Source organism: Ursus americanus, chromosome 18, assembly GCF_024610735.1.
Source record: "Ursus americanus isolate L20-20 chromosome 18, mUrsAme1.1.p, whole genome shotgun sequence".
Lineage (NCBI taxonomy): Eukaryota > Metazoa > Chordata > Mammalia > Carnivora > Ursidae > Ursus > Ursus americanus.
Window position 1 is genome coordinate 29,264,706 of NC_142144.1, and position 19,185 is coordinate 29,283,890.

The following is a 19,185-nucleotide window of genomic DNA, read 5'->3' on the forward strand; positions in this document are numbered from 1 at the left end:
TGCAAGCAGTCTGTGCTGCTCAGGGTTGCTGTCTCTCTGAGCTCCGGGAAGCCTTGCCCTTGCTTTCCTGAACTTTGAGTTTCAGATGCACATCCAAGCCCGGAGGTGGACAGATGCTGATGCCACGGGAGCAGCAGCAGGCGGCAGCAGTCAGGGGTGAATGTGTTCACGCTCCTCTGACACGCCTGGTCAGGCTGCTGTCCACGTGAAACGATGCCCAGTGAGAGCGGGGCCACGCAGGTCTGCCAACGCAAGGCATTCTTCCCTGATGAATGCAGGTTTAATGTCCAAGGTTATAAACTGCTGGCAGGGAGAAGAGGGAAAGGACTAATCTATGCCGTCTGTGGTCACCAAAACATAAGCGGCTCTGCTTTAGACCACTGGCTTGGAGGAAACAGGAGTCCCTGTGTACCCGTCCTGTGACAAGTTACTTGCCCTCTCTGAATGAGAGGTTCCCTATCCAGAAAATAGGAGTATTAAACCTCTCCTCAGAGGGGTGCGAGATGGCAGATCACGTATGAAAAGAACCAGATGCATCCTAACACCTCAAAAAATAGCTACTTATTGTTATTGCTGTCGTTGTTATAATTCGTGCTGTTAGCATAAGTAAAATTATTTCTACCATGCACCCCTTGGCAGGTGGCATGTTGTAGTCATGATTCTGACACTCCAGCCCTGACCCCCAACAGCCGTCACTAACCCTGCTCGCCAGTCTGTCATCACTACCCACTTTTTCTTCCTCCTTTCTCCTTTGACAAAAATCGAATCTGAGGAAACTTACATATCCGCAGATGAGGTCATCTTGGTCTGATGAATCAAGCAGCCGGAGCTTGCGTGAGCCTCAGGTGGAGATGGGGAAACCACAAAGTGTGCCTTCAGGGGGCACGTGGAGTCAAGAATGCTGACAACCTTTACTTGGCCTAAGCCCTTTGCTCTCCTTAGGACAGGCCTTGGCCAAAACTTCCCTAGCCGAACGAGCCTCAGTTTTGTGTTTCAAACATTTCAATATCCTTTAATAATCATGTTCAATGTCTACTACTCCCCCACTTTTAGAAGCTGTCTGAGCCTAAACTCTATAAAGACAACTTAGTTCTCTGCTTCTTTCTCCTTCATTCCATTGACAGTTCACTTATTAGACGGTCACACCCTACGCCACTGAGCATTTGGTTATTAGGGTTTTGTTTTCTCCCTTCTATTTTATGAGTTATTCCAAAAGAATATAGTCTTGAGAATTTTATGCTTTCCTGTGATCATGGTCATTCATTATTTTTAGATTTCCCCAGAACTTTTATTTACCTCAGGAAGAAAATTTTATTTGCCTTCTCTGGAATTAGATTTTGATTTAGTGCTTGGGGAAAAAATGCCTGTAAAACGAAACCTTACCCAGACAGCACCATAACTAGGGAAGCTGGTGGCTTACATCAATCACTCTGAGTTTTGTTCTAGTTTTTTACCAATGTTAAAGACAAATGCATAAAAGGTGAGAAAGAATGAGAATGGGGTAGATACAGTGGGTTCTGGTATTAAAAACATGGGGGGGCAGCTTGGTTTGGGGGACAAGGAGGGATCTCATGCCTACTGTGTGCAGGCCCTCTACAAACTCATTTAATGCTCTTGTGAAGTGGAGATCCCATTCTACAGAGAGGAATATTAAGGCCCGGAGAAACTGAAAGAAAGAACGAAAGAACAAAAGAAAAAGAAAGAAGAAAGAAAGAAAGAAAGAAAGAAAGAAAGAAAGAAAGAAAGAAAGAAAAAAAGAAAGAAAGAAAGAAAGAAAGAAAGAAAGAAAGAAAGAAAGAAAGAAAGAAAGAAAGAAAGAAAGAGGCCCTTGGCCCAGGTCACGTGTTTAGTAAGTGCTAGAGCTAAGGCGACGTTCTTCCCAGGTTCTGTTGGTGACTCTAGGGCTGTGTCAGTTACGAGCTGTGTGACTTCGGGGAATCCCCTAATCCTCTGTGCCTCAGTTCCCCCACCTGAAAGAAGAACCATCTGGATTAGGAACAATGAGGTCTCCAGATATTCCCCCCGGAGCTTTAACATTCCAGGAGGCCACTGATCGTGTGAGCACGATCGGGATTGGCTGTTCGTGAGCCAATCAGGCACCGGATAAACACCTCCCTATCAGGCCAAGGTGGGAAGGGGAGGGTGAAAGTTAAAAGAAAACCCACCAAAACCAACAAACCAACTTTGACAGGAGGTCTATAAAAACCGCGTGTTCCCAAAGGTTCGTCCTATTTGGCGGCGGCTGCCTGCTCCACAGCTCCTGATCCCGAAGAAGGCTCTCCTCTCCCAAACCGTGAGTACAGAACGTCCTTTGTCTACCTGGCCTGCAGCAGGCAGTGAGGGTTACTGATGCGGCCGCACCCGCAGACGAGGAAGTCTGTTTGCCTGTATTTTCAGGACAAACTTGATGGTGGCTGAAAGTATGCTGCTGTGCTGAAAGGGTGGTTTTTCTCCCCAAGCCTAAACGCTCATCCACACCTTTGCTGACTCTCTGGAGGCAAAATATTCAAGACCGCTCCCAGTGATTACCCGTTTGAGGGTTCTTCTGTCGCTGGCCTGGGAGAAACAACTTGAATACACATCTTTGGTTAGGTTCTAGTCACTTCCTGAGATCCCTGCTCATTTCTACTCTCCCCGTCACAACTGCTTATTTCCATGATTAATTTGCAGACCTATCGTCTTATGTCGTTTTCTTTATTCTCCTCCTACACGCACTGGTGCTGGCACTGATGTTTCTTTGTCACACAAAGGAACTCCTGGTGTGTGTTGCCCTTGCCTTCCCTCACTGCTCAAATGAGACGCGGAACAGGCTCGGAATCGGCACAGAGCACCACCGTCATTTGATCCCGAATTGTCAAACTTCCACTCTTTTGATGGTTCCTATAACGTTTCCTACTTTGAAGATCCTACAGCTTAGGTTATTTAGAATCAAAAGCGGCTGATGTCCTTTGGGACCTTTGCTCTACTCTCTGAAAAATAGACATGTTGTGAGGATATGTTGCCTTTTAAAATAAACTTCTCTCTAAATAGTTACCTAGGGCTCCATTGGCCAGTTTGGATCCTGCGGGGATTCGAGCTCTGCTGCCATGAGGCCAAGGCACATCTGGGGACCACCCAGGCCGGCGCTGGAGCCCAAGGTGCTGAATGCAGTGTAGTTGCTATAATCTTGGAAATGCTCTTGACTTGGGTGCCAGCTTAGAAGAAAGAGCGACACTCAGCTCTCTTTCCGCGCTACCTCATGTGTGTTCAAAGGCACCAGGCTTTCATAAGGCATCTCACTGCGCTTGTCACTGTGACGCTGGGGTGGGGAATGAAGCTGTGGGCATCTTCACACGTCTGTATATGTGTGTATATGTATATGCTCACAGTGCCTGGAGATCATAGGCTTTCAATGAATAAGCCCCTCATGTCCTCTTGAAAACCCATCTGCCTTGCACATTGGAGAAGTGAATGGCTCTCTACGCCCTTATATTTCTCCAGCAGTTGAATAGTCATGTTTTACCAATCATTCTCTTTTCACAGCACCTCTTGAGGAAGGCAGAAAGAACCATACTGCAGGTTTCATGTGCTATTTTGCTGAAAAGGATTGGAAAAGGGATTCCAAGTCATAAGCCAGTAGGATGTGGTTTACAATCCTAGAACATCACAATTTAGAAGGGGCATCAGACACATTCTTTCTGAGCCTCCGTTTCCCCATCTTTAAATTTGGTGGGGTTGGTAATAGTTATCCCTGAGGTCATTTGCAGCTGTTTTTCTGTGATTGCCTTCTACTCTCATATTTTCATACTCACAACCTCCTCCCAGATTTGTGTATGTGTCACCTGTTAATATATTATGTATGATACATAATGTCATATATAAACCTATTTGAGAAATCAAACATTACAAAAAATTTAAAAAGTAAAATGTGAGAGTCAGTCCATCCCATCCGAATCCCCACGGTGACCCCAGGGTGGTTAGTCTCTGCTTATATAGATTTATAGACAGTATGTGTTATACCATTTTTTTAATTAAAAAGGAATGATATTATATATTACATATTTCTTTGACACTTGTTTTTTTCCTCCCTTTTCACTTAATAATATAATGTGAACAACTTCCCATCACGCTTTAAACATAAATCGGCTCGAGGCCTTGGTGAGCACGAAATCTTTCTCTATGGTTACCCACTCCCAGCTGGCCTCCTGTCTCCCAGGGACGAACATTGGTCTGTGACCCTGTTTTATGATTAACAGAGGGGCAACATTTGTGCTGATGTTGTATAGACCTTTAATCCCTCTGTAGAAGTTTAACTTCCCATAAACAGTATTGGTTCGATTGGACCTTTTCTCTGTTTTTTTCTGGTTGAGTCAGCACACACAGACTGAAAAAAATAGCTTGGCAGTAAATAGAAACATGGACTCTCAGGTAATTATTTTTTTTAAAAATTAAAAAGAGAAATAGTAATACCCAACATTTTCATAATGCGTTATAAAACATCTTCATATTTTTCATGCAATTAACGCAACAAATATATCTTGAGCAATATGGTGAGTAGGGCGCTCACAGGTCAGAGTGGGTCCACTTGGTAGTGAGACACCCGCAGCAGAAATTAGCACCATCTATTCCACAGTAAACTGAGACTCAGAGAAGTTACTGACTTGCCTGTGGTCCCAGCGAGGAGCAAGCCGAGCTGGTCCTTGAACCCAGGTCTGTATGATCTGGTAGTGAAAACCTGTGTGAATGTGTGAGACGCTTATGAGTTGACGAGGCCATGGTGTAGGGATGATGAGCTGCAGGCCACGGATTGGGGTACGCTGGGGGTGTCCTCAACAAGTACTCTGGGGTGTTACCAAGAGTCACCTTAGAGTCGCCCAAAGGCTGATTCCTTTCACCAGGCTTACTCTTTCTGGAAAGGAGGGGAGCACTGTCCCTTATCCCAACTTTGTGCCTTATTAGTTAAATGTCCTTGGACAAATAATTAAACTCTCTTATGTTCTTTCCTTATCTATTACGTGTTAGTGGTGGGGGAAGCCCAGCTGCTTTGGACGTTATAATAAGGAATGAATTATACAGTGCTTGTAAAGCAATTAGCGGAGTACTTGGCATTAATGGTGATTTGTGTTATCGGGCTGTGTTTTCCTTTTGTTTCATTAAGGAAACATCTTTATTTCTTAGTTGTGAGTTCCTTGATGCAATTACCTAAACTGAGAGGAAAATTTGCACTTTGGCCTGAAGGTTGCCAACTTCAGGTTGGCTCTTTCCGCATAAAGATCTAGTGGCCAGATTGATAGCTCGTAATCCCTGACGACAATATTAGGGACTCATATGTAAATAAGGGGAAACATGATCTTCAGGTGGCTGGGATGGGAGGGGTCTTGGAAGAATATCTTCTCTAGAGATCATTGTCCACTAGCCTGTCCTGTCCACAGTGACAGCGTTGTGGTTCCACTCTTTTGGGTTAAGACGAGGGCTCCTGTTGAAGTGAGAGTGGCATCAGTGATACCAATGATACTTTCTCAAGAATTAGCTCAGTAGCCATCCGCTTTCTTATATCAAGCTTGCCTTGAAGGGATGCAGAAAATGTGAAGAAAATTGATTTGCCATGAGGGGCAGGACTGGGTGGGAAGCTCTGCCTCATCTTAGCTGAGACCTTGGACAAATCAGTTAACTTCTCTGAGTCTTAGCTTGCTCATTAATTAATGAAGATACTAGTTGCCCTGGTTACCTCATTGCTGAGTGGAACAAATGAGAACTGAGGTGTCCCTGGGCTTGCGGGAAGTAGAAAGCAGGCATGCGGCGTCTACCCTTGAGTGTTTGAGAGGGAGGAGACCAGGGAAAGGAGGAGGTCATAGGACTGGATAGGAAAACACTCAAGATCATCTTTACTACCATTTTTTTTTCTGTGATAGTCCAACACATGCAAAATCATTCTTTCTAACATCCAAGAGGAGAGCCGTGTGAGTTTGCATTTTCAAGATTGGCCCAAAGTGGCAGTTGAACAAGAGCAGTGATCCCCCTCAGATGACCACTGCTGAGGAGGGTGCTTGGATAGGGGATCTTCAAACCAGAGTCCTTCCTTGCTGGAGCAGTGAAGATACGAATGACTGGAGCGGGAGTCACCATGTGACTTCGGCATCCTTAGAGTGTAGGGAGCCTCCAGCCCAGAAGCACTTAGGGAAAATCTTCCCCATCTATTCCAAATGCTGTCATAGGTCGTGGAATATTAAAAAAAAAAAAAAGAGCCTTACACGCCATACTTTCTATGTCCTAAAGCTAAGGGAGGTTAACTGCAAGGCCAAATGGCAGGTTCTCCTCTCAAGCTGACTACCCAGAGAATAACACAGGCTAACAGAACAAAATGGGAGATGGCCAGAGAGGCTAAAAGCCTCAGGGTCCTGGCCTGAAGTCATCCAGAGCACACAAAGGCACCAGAAATCCATAGAGAGATAGTCAAGTACCGCAGTGCCATGTATTTATCGGATTGGAGTGGGTCACCAATGAGCTGGTTCAGTCTCCGGATCAGTGAACCCAAAGGTCTCCTGGAAGACATTCTATTTCGGATGACCAGGAAATTTGGCATCCCACCTTCATCCACTATGGCTAATTGCAACTACTTAAGCTAACAGGGGAAAAGCCCAGACCTCATTTGTTCATCCGGTTATGGAAGTGGGCCGGAAGGGTAAGAGGGGCCTAGAGGGTTTGTTTGTACACCTTCCCTGTCTTGATCACGAATCTGTCTGAGCCATCTGAGTTCTGTTCAGGACACGCCCGCACTCTTTTCCAGATCTGTCACCATGGCCCACCGATTTCCAGCCCTCACCTCAGAACAGAAGAAGGAGCTCTCCGACATTGCCCAGCGCATCGTTGCCAATGGGAAGGGGATCCTGGCTGCCGATGAGTCTGTAGGTGAGTGCAAGTCACGTCATACAACAAGCGTATTCTTATTTCTACAACTTAGCCGAGGAAAGCAACAATTGTATTCTCTTCCCTCTCAGGGGGGTAAAGGTACACAGGAGTGGGAGCAGAAGACCCAGCAAGCAGAGACGTGTTGAGCCCTGTAGTTCCAGTAGGCAGATTTCTGAAAACCAAGGGAAGAGGCTCAAGCCCTCCGTTTTAAGGCTCCTTGCCAGGGATCAGTTGAATCTAGACGGTAGCAAGGTCAAGAACTCTGTAACCAGAATGAGATCAGAGACACAGACCTCTGCTGCTAATGAGAAGTCAGTGTACAGTCAGCTAGGGAAGGGCAGGGAGGGCAGGGAAGTGTCCACATCTGGAACAGGGAAGGGCTTGTGGCTGAGAGAAGCCCAGCACGTCACAAAGGAGGGTTGGGGCAGGCCTGTCTGGCCCACCATGAAATGATAGAAGCCAGGGAAATCAAGAGCCAGCCCCACCCCTCCTTCTATTGTATGTACATCTAGTCAGATTGAGGGCTGGACCTTGGTCAGGGTGGTGGTGGCTGGAGAGGCCCGAGGGCCTGACATACACTCTTGGGCCTGATGGTAGCTTGCACCCTGACCCTGACACGTCCAGTCCATATGCTTCCTATCCAGCATCCGGTAGCAGCCAAGGTCTTTCCCCTGGGAGCCAAAAAAAAAAAAAAAAGAGAGAGAGAGAGAGAGAGACAGGATTTTTAAAGATCTGAATAAAAAAGAGAGTCTTGGCATCCATCCTGCTGAGGCTCACCAGAGGGGAGGAGGCCGGGAGTAAAGCCCTAGCTGGCTCCTCAAGCTGCCTTTGGCCCGCCCGCCGTAGGCACCATGGGAAACCGCCTGCAGAGGATCAAGGTGGAGAACACCGAGGAGAACCGGCGGCAGTTCCGAGAAATCCTCTTCACTGTGGACAGCTCCATCAACCAGAGCATCGGGGGCGTGATCCTGTTCCACGAGACCCTCTACCAGAAGGACAGCCAGGGAAAGCTGTTCAGAAACATCCTCAAGGAAAAGGGGATCGTGGTGGGAATCAAGGTGAACGCTTCCGTTCCCATCTCCCTTCTGCCGCATCCCAGCCAAACTCCCAGCCCGGTCTCCGGGCCGATGCTCTGAACGCCCTCCTCATCTAGTTGCCTCTCCTTTCCGTCATCAGCCCCCCTCTGAGAACCAGATCCTTCCCTAGATTTTTCTGCCAGTGCCTTCTTCTTTCAACCAAGTTTTCTACAAGGTACTTAATCTCCTGGTGTCTCAATTTTCTCATCTCTAAAACGGGAAAGGAGTTTTTAAAACAGTTCCTGTCTCATAATTATTATTTAGTTCATGGACTCTATTATTATTAAAGCACTTACTGTCCAGGCATAACTCAGTCTTCCAAAACTGCATGAACTCAGGGATGAAAACTAGTATCTGTTGAGTGCTTACAACTCCACACACTCATTTAATCTTCCTCATAACCTCTGGAGGTCAATTCCGTTCTTATCGTCATTCTAGAGATGAGGGGAGAAAACAGACTTACAAGGCATAGCATAACTTGGCCACAGCAAGGCAAAGCCAGAGCCAGTTCAAAGTCCGCTGTCCACCTCTCGGGCTCATGACCTCAGCCTCTGCTAGGCTGGGAGTAGGGGCTGCATCTTTAGTCTTTAGATTTCCTGGAATAATGTCGTACTCGGTATGTGCAGGCGCTCAATAAATGTCCCTTGAACAAATAGGTTAAGAGAAGCTGATCTTACATGACACCTCTGCGTCGCGGGTCCTGTCAGATTACTTATTACTTCCCAAGCTCCAGGCCTGTGCTTTCACATGTTCCATCCTCTTAGTGTTGACACTTTTGCATTGTTCCTTCCAGGTACTTTCCTTCGTTTATGGATTTAATTGTGTCTCACCCCACCACCCACCCCGTGTCCAATACACCTTCCTAATTCAACTCCTTAGCTTGTGAAAGATGAGAACTATTAGTACGAGGGGCTTTGCTTTTGTTTTCCTGGGACCCCTGACACCTGCTAATTACTTGTTAATTATTTATATTCACAGTTAGACCAGGGAGGTGCTCCCCTTGCAGGAACCAACAAAGAAACCACCATTCAAGGTAAGGATATCACCTGCTGATATGAATCCAGCTAATATATGCTAGAAATGAAGGCAAGCGAAGAGGAGAGCAAGGGAAGACCAAATATGAATCTCACCCTGGTTTTAGAGTCACACACACCTGCTTTTCAACCCTGGCTCCTCTATTCGATCAATAACTATATGACCTCAGGCTAGTCATGTGCATGTTCTGAGTCAGTTAAGATAGGATGACAGTATCTACTTTGCGGAGTAGTCGTGGGGATTAATTAGACAATGTACAGAAAGTGCTTACCATGGTGCTTTGCACAGAGAAGATACTCTGTCCCTGAGAGTATAATTTTTAGAGAAAAATCTAGCAGCAGAAGAGAGGAAAGGTCCCAAGCTTTGGGATCAGACCCAAGGGGTTTGACTCCTGGTTCTGTCATTTACTAATCAGACAGTTTTGCAAGGTGCTCACTGCCCAAGTGGACGAGTATGGACCACGGCATTAGGTTAGATAAGCAGAATTTGAATCCTGGCTCCATCACCCATTAGCTATGCAAACTTGGTAAAGTCACATAACCTCTTGGAGCCTTGGTTTATAAAACAAGTATATATATATAAAACAAGTCTATAAAACAAGTATAATATTAACTATAAGAATTGTTATGATAATTAAATGAGATAAGGTATGCAAAATGCCTAGAACCATGCCTGGAGCATAGTAATACTAAACAAATATTTGTTCCTTCTGTTCTTATTAAGTATAAAGCCCCAGTTTGGGCTTAGTACTGGGATTAGTATTTACTTGCCTGGATGTTTTCAGTCCTTAAGCTCTGCTGACCGAGAGGTAAAGCAAGGAGAATTCCTTCACTTTATCAGTGGCCCCATGGATCAGGGACATGGTACAAAGAAGCCTTTCTTTCTTTTGTGACTTGCAGGGCTTGATGGCCTTTCTGAGCGCTGTGCTCAGTACAAGAAAGATGGTGTTGACTTTGGGAAATGGCGCGCTGTGCTGCGGATTGACAACCAGTGTCCATCCCACCTTGCCATCCAGGAAAACGCCAACGCCCTGGCCCGCTACGCCAGCATCTGTCAGCAGGTGCTCTGCCTTCCCCTTGGGCTAAAAAGCAGTCGGAAAGAGGTTTCTTCAGAACCTCTCCCATCATAGTGTCTCTAGGATCCCAGTTAAGTCTGATTTGCTCGTGTGGGTGCTGTGTTGAGGTTACCTGAGTTGTGAGCACCTGGAGAGTCCCAGTTAGAACTATACACAGTGCTTAATTCCTTAATTAACCCACACAAGGGGCATCCTTCTTAGTGATTTAAGTTCGCCTGCCCTAGAAGGGGGAGAGCTAGGTTCCGAGGTGGCTAGAATGGTCTCTAGGAGAATCTGTATATAGAGAAATTAAGGATTTGCATTATTTTACCCACTCCCAGGAGAACTTTGTTTTTAACCTCATTGTTCTTTTTTGGCTAAGCCACAAATGCTCACTAGAGATCCCACTAAATTTCCTTGTAATGCCTTTAAGTCAGTGAATGGCGCTTCTCTAAAGGCCTTCATTTTATCCCAATTGCAACTGTCAATATCTTCTTAAGGAAAGGATCACAATGAGCAGAGCTGTACTTTATCTCCTCCTTTTTCCTTTTAAGAATGGGCTGGTACCCATTGTTGAACCAGAGGTCATTCCTGATGGAGACCATGACTTGGAACACTGCCAGTATGTTACTGAGAAGGTAAGTCTTGAATGTAAAGGTCCCAATTTCAGTTAAAATATCTTATTTGTAAGTAAGAGCTGTTACTTAACATATATCAGCTGTTATATATGAAATATTCTTCAGTTGGAATCATTATGTAGCCTTGAGAAGGTAAGGGGGTACTTATCAAATCTACTTTTTTGGCACAATGGGATTCTCCATATGGAAAAAGCACAGGATTTGCAGTACCAAGATTTGGATCTGACCATCCATGTTCGCAGCTGTGGCGCTGAGGGTAAATCCTGTCATCTTTTGGGATCAGTTATATTACATGTAAACAAAGAAATTTAAAAATAAGATGACGCTCACATGACAAAATGTAATTAGAAGGTACTTTGTTCGTATCTGCAGTGCAACCTGATTTCACTTTTTCCACTTGCAAAAGTAGGTGGACTGAGATGAGGTCTGAAAGTGCTTCTGTCTCTAAAATGTATGTTTTTAGGACTACTCAGCTTCTATGGGGATGGAAAATGGAGGCCAATTTAGATGTCCCCAGCTAGCTACATCAAGGCAGGCTCAAGTGACCAAAGGGAGTGATGGGAAGGAAGGAGTGAGGGGGCTCCAGAAAGCAGAGCCATGCCACCAGTCCCCGCAGCGAGCAGTGAGACAAGGGAGGTGGGGCGAGGCCAGCATGGCTGTGCTCAATGGCTGGGGCTTGCCGCTGCCTGTGCATTGCCCTGATGAGGACTTGGGGCTGGTTGGGAAACTTGGGCCAAGCCACATACGAGGATTCCTCTGTCTGTCATCCTGCAACCTAGAAGTGCCAAAGGCAGGAGACTGTCAGGCTGGCTCTGGGTTTCACCTTTTGGGTCTCTTGTGCCTCAGGTCCTGGCTGCTGTCTACAAGGCCCTGAATGACCATCACGTGTACCTGGAGGGCACCCTGCTGAAGCCCAACATGGTGACTGCTGGGCATGCCTGCACCAAGAAGTATACTCCAGAGCAGGTGGCTATGGCCACCGTCACAGCTCTCCACCGGACCGTCCCCGCAGCTGTTCCTGGTGAGGCTTTCCTTCTTCTCTGACTTCCGTCTTAGCCCTTATCCCGCGAAGGAGTTGCACCCGTATTTGTGTTTGCCCGGGGGTCTCGTATCCAGAAACAGACCTCTGTATCTCACAGGCGGCCAGCGCTTGCTCTTCCACTCCAGGAAACCACACAGCCTGAGTCTGTCCAAATGTGCACAATCCATTGCTTTCCTCAGTAGTTCACCACGCTCCTTATTTATTAAAGCCTTTCTCTCCTTAGCCCAGCTAGCCTCGGCAAAAGCCAACTGATTTTTCCAACCCAGTTCCATGCAAATCAAGTAGAGAAAGGATTGAGGCATTCCGTTCCTTTAGGCTCCTGGCTCGCTTTCTCAAGCTGGGTAGGGAAGCTGGGAACAGCAGAGAGCAATGGCTTCTCTCCTTCCAGGCATCTGCTTCTTGTCTGGCGGCATGAGCGAAGAGGATGCTACTCTCAACCTCAACGCTATCAACCTCTGCCCTCTCCCAAAGCCCTGGAAGCTAAGCTTCTCCTACGGACGGGCCCTGCAGGCCAGTGCACTGGCCGCCTGGGGTGGCAAGGCCGCCAATAAGAAGGCAACCCAGGAGGCTTTCATGAAGCGGGCCCTGGTAAGATCTAGTCCTTGTTTTTTTCTTTTTCTTTTTTTTTTAAGATTGTGTTTATTTATTTTAGAGAGAGAGCGAGAGCGAGCAGGGAGAGGGGCAGAGAGAGAGGGAGAGAGAGAATCCTAATCAGACTCTGTACCAAGCTCAAAGCCCAATGCTGGGCTGGGTCCCACGACCCTGAATCACGATCTGAGCAGAAATCAAGAGTCAGACTCTCAAACGACTGAGCCACCCAACCCCCTAAGATGCTACTACTTCTTATCTACTTGATCAAGTGGATACTAGGAGCCTGGCTCTCTTACCTGGAGAAGCACTGTTTTCTTCAGGCCATGGCAGTATCTCCAGATAGTGTCTACTAGATATTTGAAAAGGTGGCATTAGAGCTCAGTAGGAAGGGGGGGTTGGGGAGGGTTGTGAACGATCCGCACTGGAATATAGTTGATCACAGTAGACAATCTCCACAGAGACACTTGAGAGGGAAGAGAAGAGGGCCAAGGACCGAACCAGAGCAACTTTCATTTTAGGAAGAAGTAGAAGAAAGCCACTAACGAGCAGCCGTAATAAGATAGGATGTGCCAAGGATCCTGGGAACAAATAGAAAAAGGTTTCAAGGGGGTCAGTCATAACACTTTACAGAGAGATTCAGAATAAAGGCTGAGAAATAAGCTGAGATTGGCATGTGGGAGCCTATCGGTGACCCTCAACACAGCAGTTTCAATAGAGAAGAGGAAAGGTGCTGATTCAAGAAGATTGTCAGGAAAAGGCCCAGAAAGAGGACCAGGAGAAATGAGGACAGAAAAAGATTTTATTCAGTCATTAACTATTCCTTTTTGAATATCTATTGTGAGCCAAGGACTGGGGTGAACAAAGGAGACACAGATACTGGCTTCAGGGAGCTTAGAGCCAGGCATGTTTGAATGTAAATCGAAAGGGTGATGGGTATGAAGGAGGGCACGTGCGGTGATGAGCGCTGGGTGTATACGCAACTAATGAATCGTTGAACACTACATCAAACACTAACGATGTACTGTATGTTGGCTAATTGAACATAATAAAAAAAAATAAAGAAATTAAATGTAAAGCAAAAGGAGCCAGAGGAGAGATTAAAGATGAGGACAGTGGGGGTAATTGAGAGGATAGGGAGTTAGAAGAAAAAGGATTGCGTGAGACTATTAAATGCAGGTGGTGGAGCTGGTCTTGGAAAGGAGGGAAGAGACAACAAAGAAGAAAAAAATGGGTTTGGAATCAGGTCTGTAGAGGTGAAGGGATGTAGTGGTTGATTACAGTTGAGGGCATCTGTTGAGGGGGATAAAGGAATGGAGATTTCCGTCTTCACAGCAGGGAAGCTTGGCATAGCTATTGAAGCGGTCTGCTGGGAGACTCACCAGACAAGAGTGGCCAAGGGTCAGGCAAGGTGCAGCTGAAATGAGAGTGAGTTTCCGGTGCATTAACTTAGATCCTGAATTTTCCTAATAGCTCTCTTAACCATGCAGGAAGATCTAGAGCAATCCAAATGGGAAATAGGACAGAAGAGTAAAAGTTTAATAGGGAGACAGGAGAGTGCTGAATTTGAGCAATAGCTGTATTCAGCTTGCTGATCACGGAGGAGGCTGGGTGAGGAATCAGTGTAGCCAGCAGTTTGGCAATGAGGCACTAAAGGAAAGGCAGACCCCAGAGAAGCTTAGAAGACATCTCAGGGGCACAAGAGAGGTGCGAGATTTTAGAGGTAGTGCCTGACTTTGTTGGGATGGAGAGCGGGGTGTGACTGTGGGGGGCTGTGGCTGGTGAGGGGCAGGGAGATGTGGCTAATATGATTGTGATAGTAAGGGTCGGAAGGGCCGATCGCACAAAAGAAGGGAAGCTGAGCTCATTTAGGATGGTGGTTCTCAAGCTTGAGTATGCATCCGAATCACCTGGACGGCAGGTGAAAACAGATTGCCCCAGCCACTGAGTTTTTAATTGAGAAGGTCTGGGGTTGAACCTGAGAATTTCCGTCTCTAAGAAGTGCTTAGGTCCATGCAACATGCTTTGACAATCACTGTAGATGCGGAAATGAGTCCCGGAGAGAGCAAGATAAGAGCAACAGGGACTTGAAGACATGGTACCGTTGAGTGGCCCACAAATACTATTATTGCGGGTTTCATAATTCTGAACTCCCCCCCCCCTTTTTTAAGACTTTATTTATTTGACAGAGAGAGACACAGCGAGAGAGGGAACACAAGAAGGGGGGATGGGAGAGGGAGAAGCAGGCCCTCCGCTGAGCGGGGAGCCCGATGGGGGACTCGATCCCAGGACCCTGGAATCACGACCTGAGCAGAAGGCAGACACTTAATGACTGAGCCCCCCAGGCGCCCCTCTGAACTCCCCTTTACGTGGAATTTACACAAGCAATCAAATGATAGTATGATCACAACTACAAAAAATGATATATTCTTGTGGACCGGTATAGGTGTAAATGGAAATTTTTTAAAAAGAATTTTTAAAATTTGCTGTGTCGTACTTCTGGCTGTGCCTGCTCCTTCCGCGTACCGTCTGGTCCGTTTCCTAGCAAACTGCTACAGTGGCCATCGCAAGCGTCTCCACTGTTCAGGCTGAAATATCCATTCCCTTATCACTGTCTCGATGAGAAGTTTCTCAGCTTCACTTCCTAATACTGTTGTTGCAATATTGCTGGCACTAAAAAGAAACTTTCTCAGTAACGGACACAAACTTCAGCTTGCCTGAGAGATGCTCGGACAACTGGGACTGAAAAAAGGAGGTAAGGTGGCATAGAAGACAAGGAATGCTACCAGCACCAATATTTAGCAACACCACTGTAAGGAGAGAGAAACCCAGACGCAGGTGGAGCTGGATTCCAACGAGAGACAGAGGGGCAGGTCCAGGGTTGTGTTTGCTCTAACCCATCCCCTCTCACGCTCGTTTTTCAGGCTAACTGCCAGGCCGCCAAAGGACAGTATGTTCACACGGGCTCTTCTGGCTCTGCTTCTACTCAGTCCCTCTTCACAGCCTGCTACACCTACTAGGACCCCAGGCCCGCAGCCTGCCTCCAGCTCTTCTGGGTGCCTTGGTAGGAGGGCTGAAAGAGAACAACTTTTCTGCTGACCCTGGAAATGAGACAAAATCAGATTGGAACTACTGGAAACAACGGTGCATGTTAAATTCTTAGACACAATGAAAAAAAAAAATCAGTTCTTGAAACGTAGGTGTGAAGATCAAGGACCTGATGAAATTTCATGCGATTTCCTTGCAACAGCTCCAGCTTCCCACGCCCCAGAGTAGCCACCTAAGAAAAGAATAGACTTGAAACAAAACCAGCTCTCCATTCGAGTAACGACCACCAGATAGAACACCTCAGAAGCTGAGCGTGGAGAAGTGTGTCTTATTCAACAATCGTAGCAGTGGTAGGTTATGAAGGAGGCAACTGCAACCAACAAAGAAATAAAATGTTCTAGAAGCCTTCAGCTGGTATCAGGTTTTACTTTCTTCTCTTGCTTCCAAAGGGCCCAGGATAGTTCATGACCTTTGACTCTACTAGACATGATCACCATTAATGGTCAGGGGCCTCAACTTGGGCTACTCACTGGAAGCATCAGCCAAAAATGGAAAAGCCCAGATTTTTAGGCCACACTCCAGCCCAGTTCAATCAGAAACTCTGGATGTGGGATCCTCTAAATATCAGGGTTTCTTAACAGCTTCTTCGGGGACTCCAAAGTATAGCCACATTTGAGAACTCCCAGGCTAAATTTCAAGTCTGAGGGTATTTTAAAAGGACAGCCTTTCATAATATGAAGCAAGCTACAGGGTAAAATGGTTTCAAGCAGCATGCAGAGTGCAATGGGACAATCAGTGTGGCTTTGAGGCTCGCAGCGTTCCTCTTGAGGTGACCCAGGTTTGGTGACACACGCTCCACTCCCTCTGTGTATCTAAGCGCACTACCTCGGTTTGCAGTAAATACTATTCACGTAATTACACTTTATTGGCTTCCAATTTTCAGAATTAACCTATAGAAAAAGCATTAAAGACAACTGTAGTTACAAAAGAGAATTTAAATATAATTTTGTACAATATAAAAATTATGATTTTGGTGAAACAAAAGTAATGATTTCACTGACAAGCTAGGAAATTAAAGGAGGAGGAGAGGTGGAGAGGAGCGAAGGGAACATTAATTCACTGGAGAGGTGGAGAGTCAGGATACTACTTAAAATTAATGGATTAAGAAACAGTGCTAAAAAAAGAAATAAGGCTTTAAGTCTATTAAAGGGTATGGATATAAATCGTTAAAATATTCACACATATAATTAAATATAGGAGAAAAGGAGTAAACTAAATTCTTTGTCTTGAAGAGTGCAAAGATAAATGATATTGCTTAGAGTGGATAAATTAAGAGCTAGAGGCATACACGTAGCGCTTAGAGGAATAAGACAGAATTAGTCCAAAGGGACTTTGTCTGAGGAGAGAGACCTGGGAGTGCGGCACGGGGAAGATTTTTACTCATGTGGCTCTCCCACCATTTGAGTATTTGTTTCCACATACCTGTATCACTTCTGTAAAGACAGCTGTATTCGTCTGGCCCAGAGCTTTCACTTTTCCTGGGATGATATAACCAAGCCTCGAGCAGTTAAATTACTTGCTGATGGTCACACCTACAGAGAGGCTTAGGGGTTGAGAGCTGAGAGATTAGAATTCAGGTCTCTTTCTCCTATAAAGGGCACGTGACCAGGGAGGAAGGGGCGGACAGGGCAACAGGCAGTTTTCAAAACCTCTGCTATCGGGGTGCCTGGGTGGCACAGTGGTTAAGCATCTGCCTTCGGCTCAGGGCGTGATCCCGGCGTTATGGGATTGAGCCCCACATCAGGCTCCTCCGCTATGATCCTGCTTTTTCCTCTCCCACTCCCCCTGCTTGTGTTCCCTCTCTCGCTGGCTGTCTCTATCTCTGTCGAATAAATAAATAAAATCTTTAAATAAAACAAAAACAAAACCTCTGCTATCGGGGTTGTAGGTCTCCTACATGTCCTTTTTTTTTTTTAGACTTTATTATTTATTTATTTATTTATTTGAGAGAGAAAGACAGTGTGTGTGAGTAAGGCGGAGGAGCAGAGAGAGAGGGACAAGCAGACTCTGCCCTGAGCGCAGAGCCCAACGTGGGGCTCCGTGCCACAACCCTGCGATCATGACCTGAGCCGAAATCAAGACCCGGACGCTTAACCGGCTGAGGCGCCCAGACGCCCCGTCTTCTCCATTTCTTACTGCGGGCGGGCACGCACTCAATCCGTGAATAGTTGAGCTCCTACCACGTGTTAAGCTGTCCTAAAGCTGGTAATACCTGGTGTGACCAAACTCTTCTGCCAGAAAATTGTCATTTAGAGCTTACTCAGCGTCATGACCTTATGTTGTAAAGAAACCTCCTAGGTTCTCATTTATGGGTTTAGTGAGAATCTATAATCAAGGTTGAGTTATTTATGCATTTTGATCCAGGCCAAATTACACTTCACCGGGGATGAGGATTTATGTAATGCATTTGCCTGGCTATCATCTGATATATTTTCCCAACTAAGGCACTACAGTTGTTTTTGAAATCTCAACCCCAGTACTTACTCCACTGAGGGTAATACGAAGACAAGTGTTATAAGGCTATAGACTTCAATTTCTTTTAACTGTATGATCACTGAGTGATATATCAGTGGCTTTCTACCTTTTGGTACACATGTCAGATTTTTTCTAGTAGTTATTGAACACTTACTACAAATAAAATTTGGTACTAGGCACCGAAGGTAATTAAGAGAAGTTTCAGCTTTAGGGGAGGCCTGACATTTGCACACCACACGATGAAGCTTACATAGCTAAGGAAGAGACACAGATGCCATTGACTGGGGGTTGGGAAGTGGGAGGAGATAGCATTTAGGGTAGTTATCAAGGGATGGCAAAAGGCAAGGAACTCTTAGAACGGCCTTTGCGTAAGAAAATTTACTGGGAGAAGATGGTACCTTTTGAAGGCATAAGTATCAAAAGCCAAGGTCACCAAAAATTATTAAATGCTGGAAGGAATAAAAAGAGGAATTGGGTTTTGCTCTGAAGAGGAAGGAGGTGAGAAGGGAGGGAAGGGGCAGGGAAATGAGCGAGGGTAAAGGAAGAAATGAGAAAGGAGGGGAAAGGGAGCAGGCAGGGAGAAGCCAGAGCAAGATGGAATTGGGGGAGGTGACTAAATAAAGCACTTTTAAGAAGGTGGAGAAGTTTCAAGCAATCTAAAGACATTTGTCTGCTTGAGAGGAAGAACTGAATTTCACACATGAGTTTACATCCTGGTATTCAAAAACAAGATCCTGAGATGATTCATAATGATTCATAATGTGAATTAATTTAGCAGAAGCTGAAGCCAACTGTGACAATGAGAATATAAGCCTCCAGAACTTTGCAGAAATCTTGGAGCAGGCTTTAGGCGATGCAGGAAGGGACTTTAAGTCCATCTGATTTAGCTCTCCTGGGGTAAAAGCCTCCAGCTGACATCTACATTTCCTCGCAGCAACAGCGGAGGAACCTCGGATCCAGGGCACCGAGGCAGTTGTCCAAGGTCACATCACCAGTAGGTGAGACTTGCAAAGTCCTCTTGGAAGTCAGTACTTGGGGTGGTGAAAAACAGTGGTTCTGGAGTCAGACAGTCTAAGTTCAGATGCTGGCTCTGGCACTTATTAGCCACGTGACCTCGGACACATTGTACCACCTTTCTGTGGTTCTTCATTTCCAAAATTTTTTTAAGTACAGCATTGAAAATTGCTGAGAGATTAAATGAGTCAATACCTCTCAATAACAGGTTCACATCTGTTATTTCAATTTTCACAATCCTGAAATCCAAAAAGCTCTGAAAATCAA

General features: G+C 45.8%; 1 protein-coding gene across 1 annotated transcript; it reads left to right on the forward strand.

Annotated features, from left to right (window-relative positions):
- Positions 1 to 2,185: 2,185 nt before the first annotated feature.
- ALDOB (aldolase, fructose-bisphosphate B) lies at positions 2,186 to 15,779 on the forward strand. Its single transcript, XM_045780436.2, has 9 exons — positions 2,186 to 2,293; positions 6,767 to 6,888; positions 7,735 to 7,946; positions 8,943 to 8,997; positions 9,899 to 10,059; positions 10,608 to 10,691; positions 11,538 to 11,712; positions 12,122 to 12,321; positions 15,246 to 15,779. The coding sequence occupies exons 2-9, from the start codon at positions 6,777 to 6,779 to the stop codon at positions 15,339 to 15,341; spliced, it is 1,095 nt and encodes a 364-aa protein (XP_045636392.1). The 5' UTR covers positions 2,186 to 2,293; positions 6,767 to 6,776; the 3' UTR covers positions 15,342 to 15,779.
- The last annotated feature ends 3,406 nt before the right edge of the window (positions 15,780 to 19,185 follow it).